General features: G+C 37.2%; 1 protein-coding gene across 1 annotated transcript; it reads right to left on the bottom strand.

The window, feature by feature from the left end:
• Positions 1-8,149: 8,149 nt before the first annotated feature.
• On the bottom strand, positions 8,150-8,539 carry LOC138909946 (uncharacterized). Its single transcript, XM_070201165.1, has 2 exons — positions 8,368-8,539; positions 8,150-8,310 (listed from the first exon to the last, which is right to left on the bottom strand). Exons 1-2 carry the CDS (start codon positions 8,537-8,539, stop codon positions 8,150-8,152), a joined length of 333 nt encoding a protein of 110 aa, XP_070057266.1.
• Between the last annotated feature and the right edge of the window lie 528 nt (positions 8,540-9,067).

Here is a 9,067-nt window from a genome sequence, read left to right as displayed (position 1 = left end):
GGCCAACACAAAACACAAAACAAGATAATGAAGGAATTAAAAGAGCAAAGCTTCAAATTTTAGTGAGATTATCTCGATTCGGTCCCTTTTTCAAAGGGGAATGGGGAGGGATTTATATAGTGACAGAAATCAAATAAGTAAATAAGGAAAACTGTAAAATCAAACATACATAAGGAAGTATTAACATGCAGAATCAATAAAAAATGGATTAGGGAAAAAAATAGGTAAACCTTAGTTGACAGAAATCAAAGATTGGCCAGAAATATTGGCTAATCGGACCCATATAGCCATGGTCTTGATGTATATGGACTAGATATTGTCCAAATTCAAACGGTTGAAGTAAATGGGCAGAATCAGAGAGATGGTACTTCCCATGTTTAGGCAAGTACTAAGTAATACCATAGAGAAACACCCAGTAGTGGAGAAACACTAGTATGATAAGTGAATGATAGGAGAATCCCATTATCGACGGGATTAGGGAAAGATTTGGAGAAGGCTGCGATTAGGGTATTTCTGGTGGGAGGAGGAGCGTTTGAGGGAGGCTGGGTAGAGACAATGGGTCTCTAGGATTAGGGGGTCGGATTTAAGAGAAGGGGTTAGTTTATTAGGGGTCGTTGATCATTTGAGATCAACAGCCAAGATGGAAGAATGGGGTTGGGCGGGTCATTTAAACGGGTTACCGGCCTGGTTATTTTAAACAAAAAGTGGTTTGGTTTTAGGCTTGGGGTAATTGGGCTAATTCTGGTCCGAAAATTGGTTAAAATTGGGCTATTATTTAAATACCCAAAATACTTGATAAATAAATAAAAATATTATTTATGCACTAAAATGATTAAAAATAATAACTTTATATTATAAAAATATAAAATGCTATTTTGGCACAACTAATATAAATAAAGAGCATTTCTGTACAAACATCGGCTATTACTGCAAAATTGCGCAAATAGCTTAAAAATATTAATGTAATTACATACAATGAAGTAAAATATTTGAAACATGTATTATAGGTGCAAACATAATAACTTTAAGTAGTTAAGTAATCATAAAATAATTTGAAGGAGTAATTAATAAATATTCAAGAAATTTAAATACAGAAAAATTAATTTTAAAGCTCTAAAAATTATAAGAAATTATATAAAAATGATTGTATAGATTTTAAACTAAATAATGATGTAAAATGATGTTTTGAAAGGTATAAATATATATATTTTTGAGAAAATATGAGGGCAAAATTGGGTATCAACAGACGACCTGACTATGAGTGACATTTATGGGATCGGGCTGCACGCCGCAGCGGTTATACAGATTTATGATAGCGCTTGGGATGAAGGAGCCCCTCCAAAGTCTACACACACACCCCCAGTGAGCGTGGTTGATTATTTAGAGAGATGGATCTTCCCTGGACATGGATCTTGTCAGAAGCATTATATACCTGGAGATGGATCTTCTCCGTGGGCTGGATTGGCCCTACACAGTACTGGGTGACTGATGGTCAGTGATGTATATATTCCGGGATGGATCTTCCCTGGGCCGTAATGGCCATATACAGTATTGAGTGATTGAGCATTTGAGAGTGTAAGCACATAAGGCTGTTAGCATGGTGTGTTACATACAGCATTGACATATAGAAGTAGAGGAGTTATATTCTTCATATCATTCAGATTTGATCCATTTTACTTTTTTGAGATATCTATCGAACTTGAAAGCATGTCTACATTTCTGCACTGTCATTTTCTATATTGAAATGTGCCGGTTGAGTTCGTCACTACTTTTAGTCCAAAGTTTGGACTTTTTACTTATTGAGTTGGTTGTATTCACGCTACACCCTGTACTTCGTGTGCACATCTAGGTACTTCTGGTTACGGCGGCTGCTGAGTGAGGAGTCGAGATCTCGGAGACTATCGACGTAGCTGCATGGCGTTCGCAGGCCTTGACTCTCCTTCATCATCTTTATTTGTATTTCAGTTCTTATTCCTCAGACATTGTAGTAGGTTGTATCCTGGTATATAAGCTCATGTACTCGGTGGCAACCCGGTGTTTTGGGAGATATTTGTATTGCGTTGGGGTTTTATTTCATTTTTAAAGGGTTTTTCTTAAATATTAACTGCTTCCGTTTAATTTTCAAAGTTTTTATTTGGTTGAACTGGTTGAGTATTTGGCTTGCCTAGTTCCACGATAGGCGCCATCACGACGGTTGATTTTGGGTCGTGACAGTATTGTAAAAGTGGATCTAAGATATACCTTGGTTTTCAAACTTCATTTTACTTTGAAGAAATTGTTGGAAGCACTTTAACTGGGCAATGTCACTTATTTAGAAAAACTCGATTTTAGAAGGTCGACTTTCAAATTCCGTTTCTGATTTTTGAAAGAGAAGATTGCCTTCCTTTGCTAAAGCTGCTTGGTTTCAAAAAGACTTCTTAAAATTGTTAGTAGAGATTATTAGTATAAACAGTATATGATCTAGAAAATTATAACTATCTACTACTAAGTCTAACACTTCTTTTTAATCCTATGTCTTTTAGGACTTGCCTAGATTGTTCACATGATTCAAAGAGATAAAATAAAGCATTAAATCTAATATGATAAGTGTTACATATACATGTGGGAAATAAGGACAGTAAAATTTAAATAAGCAATAAAGGAAGAGAAAAGGACTCTGGTTTGGGCCTGAAAAGAAGCAAGCCCATCAAATAGCAGGAACGGAAAATAGCAAACTTTAGACTCCCAAATGCGCAGGTACAAGACTTAGGCCTGAGTTCTTTGAGAACTCGGCATGCCCAATTGTAATACATGTTCAAGAAAGAGAGAAAGTCACTAGATGTGTTACTCTATGCACACAGCTACACATGAAATAAACTAATATGGGCCTGAAAAAAATATAATAATTAATAGTAATCCAGAATATAAAAATTAAACTAGTGTGGGGTCACATACGACAAAGTGATTCACATTGAAAAACTTTTGTTGTCATTAAAAACTAAACCTATAGGGAGTAACAAATATAAATAGATTAGAGGCTAAGGGTAGAGTTTCATTCAAGGACAACGCACTCTTTAGATCCCTGACACTTCAAAGTTCCCAAGGGTCTCAAGGCCCAGGGCAGTGCTTGTGTCAGGATGAGTAGCTTAACCAAGAACTAAAATCTACTCCCAAATACCCCTAATACCCACACCTACTATTCCCTATAGGTTTAGGTTCTAATGAGGCAGTCAATGTAAATCCCTATACCACAGTGATACCACACCATAGGAGTATATACATTTCTCATAACAACTAATACAGAATACCATATGATCATAAAACAGCCAATTCACATTGTTGTAACCACATTTCGAAACTAAGCATATGCTTCACCATGAATAACATAACATGATAGGTATGCTCAAAGGAAATCAACCTCAACCACACATAGAGACAAGAGCATTATCAGATTACTGTTAGAAATGCCAAACACCTGAAATCACATCTCTTAAGAATAAAGGAGGTACATAGTTCAAACTCATAACAGGTTCATGACTACATTGCCTTCAATCACATTAATCAAGGATTTGTTATAACTAAGTCTTAACTTCTATCATACATATAGGCTAGCAATTTCAATTGAAAATCATAAAGCGTATTAACAAAGATATAAATTAACAGCTTCAGTTAAACTTCTAAGGAGTATTAAGAGGGATGCAAGTTATCAACTACAATTAGGACTTCTGAAGGGTATTAACAGAACTACAGATTAGCAACTACAATTGAAACTTTCTAAAGAGTGTTAATAGAGATACAGGTTAAAAACTTCAGTTAGAGATACAGATTAATAACTTCAATCAGAACCTTTAAAGAGTATTAGCAGAGTCTAGGGCTAACAGTCCTGTCTCATTCTAAAAAAATGGCATGATCACTTCTTTATAAAAGCTTTTAACTTCATACTAATCTCTTTGGAGAACAAAGCATGTTGTTATACTCAAACAGTAGCAACAGAAGATTCACTTTAAGTTCATAGGTTAAGCATAGTTCATTTAAGATGAGTTAAATGATGTTTCAAGGTCAATGTAGGCATGTGTATGATTAGGAGGGACAAGCAGAAGTATTTGAAGAACAAATAAGTGCAGAGTATCCAAGGGAAAACCAACATGGTACACTTAGCAGAAGTCATATTATTACAAAGATGAATTAGGATGTTATCCTCATAGAATCAGGCTAATAGTGTCATTATATGAGTTTCAAGAAAGGGGGTATAAGTATCATTACATTGGGGAATCTGTTAAGCTAGTCAAGTATGGATTCCAGGTATAGTGAAACCTAATTGTAGCACTTTAGCACAACAGATGAAGCACCAGAACATGAACATGTCTTAACCAAATCTCATGACTTAAGTCAAGTATATGGTAACCTTTAGAGTACACAAAGAGGTGGTATAGAAATCTAATTAGCTTAAAACATGCTTGTATAGTGTGATCAAACAATCATGATCGATGAGAATCGTGGATCGGGAAGACAAAGGAGATGATTTCCTGATCGATTCATGACCTTGAACGAATTTGTGCAAGGCTTTTTGATTGATTGGAGCTTGTGAGGTTAAGAGAAAAGGGGGAGAAAGGGAAAGAGAGGTTGTCGGTCAATGTAAGAATGATTAGGGTTAGGGGGTATAGTTGGGGTTGTCTCTAGGTTTAAGATAGGGGATGGGATCTTGGCCGTTGATCTTTTAGATCAACGGTCATGATATTTTAGAGTTTCACGTTTTTTATGGAGAATTTTGGTAGTTGTTTGATCATTGTGATCCAACGGATACGATTAAATTTGTTGGGTGCTTTAATATAAAAGAGAAATGGAGTAAAAAATCATGGGTCGTTGATAAGAAACAGATGGCCCAGATCAATTGTGTTTGTTTTATGTGTGTTGGAGACGGGTGACATGGAAAGCTCTAATTGGGTTAAAGGGAGTAGCATGGATTGCCAAGGTGGATTGGAGGGTTTGTTTGGACTGGGTTATTTTCGGATTGGGCTTGTGTATTGGGCTAGAATTAATTTAAAAGATTGCCAATTTGTGTTTAATTAATAAATTACAATTATAGCCTTTTAACCCCTTTGAAATTAATTTAAAAAAACTTAATTATTTTCAATAAAATGTAGTAATAATTATATTTATCAAATATAATACTAATTATTGCAATTAATTATTTACAAAATACTTGTTTTTTCTAAATTGAAACACTAATTTCGAATCGTTAACATAGTAATCTAATTAATTAGAAATTAAGGAGTAATTATTTAAATAAATTATAAAGCCTATTGTGATGTATATAAAAGTTATTTGAATAATCTTAAAATAGTTTGTACGATATATTTTGTAATTATAATTATAATACTAAATTATTAATTTCAAAACTACTAGTACTTAATTAATTTGTAAAAATAGATATTATTGATTGAAAATATTTCAAAACATTCATTGCGAATTATTAAGTATAAATAAATTAATTCTGAAAGGGAGGGTCAAAATTGATCATCAACAGCTGGCCCTCTTTGACCGGAGACGATGAAAGAGTTTTCGGGCAAAGAAATTGAACCAAAGCCAATTTTTTCCCGACTTTAGGCATACATTTCAAGAATGGCATTTGGGTTAAGGAAGATTAGGAGTTGTAGGATTAGGAGTTAAGAAAGATTTCGAAATGATTTTTGGGGAGTTGGGGCTGAATTCTAGCTTTGAATTGCTTACATACCTCGGCCTTAATGAGGATCAGGCCTCGTGTAGTTATGAAGTGAAGATGTTAGGGAAGATATACTCATAATAATTGACCTAGTATTGTATTATGACGATACTGCGAGACAGAAGATTTGGTACTCATGATATCTAAATTTCGGCTTGATTTAAAAAATTTGAAGAATTCTACTAATCGTTTTGAGTTTGAGCTCGGATACTTGGCCTGCTTATGAGTTCGTTGTCCCTCATAGCATTGTAGATTGGTTTGCTGCTTAGAAGGAGTTCCACCTTGTGATGTTTGTTCCTACAAAAAAAATGAAATACACACATATCCATATATTGAAATGCAGAATATGTTAAGATGTGATATAAATGATGCAGAAATGATAATGTCTGACTGCCGGCTAGCAGTAATTTGGGATTAGTATGATGGGATACTTGAATTTGACTTGATTATTAGCCGAACTGTGTACCGTTCCGTAGCTGTCGGAGCATTAAGTCTCCTCATGTTGGGAGTTCTCCGTACGATGGGAGTAGTTGACTTGTAATGTAGAATGCAACTTCGCTTGCAGGGAGAGGTTGCATTGAAATATAAAGTGTTTCCGCATGATGGGAGTGATTGTACTGAAATGTAACCATGCATGTAAGCTGCATGAGCAAAAACATCAAAACATTCGAAATAAATAAGAAATAAGGAGCATTCCCAAGAGGTACTCTTGACTGTGAAACTAAATTGGGTCGTCGATTGGCAGAACGCTGGTAACGAGGTTTGCAGTTGTCTACTCTGATCTCCAATGTGGTGGAGTGGCTGTGCGGATTGCTCCCTTTGGTGAAGCAAACAATTTTCTATATACAGGGCTTCGATTGGCGAAGCCGACAGATCGATTTGTACAGGGCGCTCTGATTGATTGAGCAGACGGTTTGCTATATACAGAGCTTCAGTTAGCGAAGCTGATGCCTCGATTTTTTACAGGGTGCTCTGATTGATTGAGCGAACATTTTTCTATATACATGGCTCCGCTTGGCAGGACCAGTGGCTCGTTATATACAACATGCTCCATTTAGTTGAGCAGACAGTTTGCTATATACGATATGCTTCATCTGTGTCAGCGTCTTGGTTCCAAGATACTCGTCATCTGCCCCAGTGTGTTCCAACATTCCTTGATATCGTGTTGGCCCTGCATTTAAAGAAACATTCTTATTGGGGGGCATTGGTTTGTGTCAACCGTAGGCCTGGCCTTATCCCGATCTTGATGAGGTTAAGCCAAGAAGTTCGGTAGGTGGAGCGAATTATGATATCTTTAGAAAACATTTTGAAAAAATCTTTTGTTTTAGGGAAAATGCCATCTTTCCGGATTATTACATGTTTTGGAAGTTCCTTTAACGTGAGCGTTGTCTCTTAAAGATTCTATCTTGTTGATGTCGATCCTTCATGATGCTTCTGACGAAGTGTCTTCTTGCTGCTATAGTTGCGTCCTAATCTAAACTAACGCATTACAAAGGTTTCCTAGGGTTATGACTGAACCCTTTCAAGTTTCCTACATATTCGAAATAGAATCAGGCCTGAACGTAGTTCGTCGACAAAGATAAAGAAAAATATGATGAAGATGACCGAGCCTAACTCAGGCAACCTACATATCCAAATGGAATCATGTCAGAATGTAGTTCGATTACAACATATGCAAAATGATGAGATTGAAAATGAAGTGGCCGAGTCTGACTCAGACTGCCTATGTATCCAAAAGATGACTGAATCCGATGAGGATTGTCTACGTATACCTTTCAAAGGAAATCAAGTCGTGGCATAACTCTGAGTACATGCAAAGTGATATTTGGATTCTTCTATTACAAAAGAAAGGGGGGGAGAGAGAGAAAAATTGAACCCTGCATAGGTTGCCTACGTATCCCTCCGTGGGAAGTTCGGTCGAGCGTAGTTCTATTACAGCCAAAACCTAACTATATTGTCTTCAGATATAGTATCTCTTGATTGCGTCTGAGTTGATAGGCTTTGGGCTGACTCTTCCATCCATCTCTTCCAAGATTAGATCTCCACTCGACAACACTCGGTGGACCACGTAAGGACCTTGTCAATTCAGTGCGAACTTTCCTCTAGCTTCTTCTTGATGAGGGAATATTTTCTTCTAAACCAACTGCCCCGGTATGAACTGGCTAGGATTCACCCTTTTGTTGAATCCATTGGCCATCCGATTTTTTATGGCTGACCATGGCATATCGCATTCATTCTCTTCTCATCGATGAGCATGAGTTGCTCCTGCCTGACCCGTATCCATTCTTCATAATCTAACTTGGCTTATTCGATGACTCTTAAAGAAGGTATCTCGACCTCTGCGGGTATCATAGCTTCGATGCCATATACCAACATGTATGACGTTGCCCCAATGGATGTCCTCATGGTGGTCCGATAACCCAGTAAGGCGAAGGATAATTTCTCGTGTCATTGCCTATGATCGTCCATTATCTTTCGTTGAATCCCCTTGATGTTTTTGTTAGCTGCTTCAACTGCTCCATTCATTTGTGGAATGTAGGTTGTAGAGTTACGGTGAACAATTTTGAACTTCTCAATAATTTCCCTCATGAGATCACTGTTGAGATTGTCTGCGTTGTCAGTGATTATTTACTCGGGTATCCCAAATCGGCAAACTATGTTGTTACAGACAAAATCTGCCACTACTTTCTTAGTGACGGCCTTGTATGTAGAATCTTCGACCCGTTTGGTGAAGTAGTCAATGGCTACCAAGATGAAACGGTGCCAATTTGATGCAGCAGGCTTTATAGGTCCAATCATGTCCATGCCCCAAGTGGCAAATGGCCAAGGCGAACCCATTACATTTAACTCTTTAGGCGAAACCCGAATGAAATCCCCGTGGATCTGGCACTGGTGACACTTCTGCACATAGAAGATACTATCGCTTTCCATGGTCATCAAAAGTATCCAGCTCTCAAAATCTTTTTGGCTAAGGTGAAGCCATTCATGTGGGGTTCACATGTTCCTGCATGTATTTCTTCTAGCAATCCGGTTGCTTCAGTGGCATCTACACATCTTAACAGACCCAAGTCTAGGGGTCCTCCTATGCAGGACTTCCGTATTGAGGAAAAAGTGATTTGATGTCGTAGTACCATGGTTTACCATCAAGCTCTTTGTTTACGTGAAAACAATATGCATGTTAATCCCTAATCTCTATCTCGATAGGGTCAACGTAATTCTTGTTGATGCTGAATCATGGATGATAAGGTTGCAAGAGCATCGGCAAACTCGTTCTGGATCCTGGGAATGTGCCTGAACTTGATCTCTCTGAACTTCTTGCATAGCTCCTTTACCTAGTACAGGTATGGAAGGATATTGACGTTCTTG

Source organism: Nicotiana tomentosiformis, chromosome 1 (assembly GCF_000390325.3).
Source record: "Nicotiana tomentosiformis chromosome 1, ASM39032v3, whole genome shotgun sequence".
Taxonomy (NCBI): domain Eukaryota; kingdom Viridiplantae; phylum Streptophyta; class Magnoliopsida; order Solanales; family Solanaceae; genus Nicotiana; species Nicotiana tomentosiformis.
The sequence above is the reverse complement of the archived record's forward strand: the minus strand, read 5'-3'. Positions and strand labels throughout refer to the sequence as shown.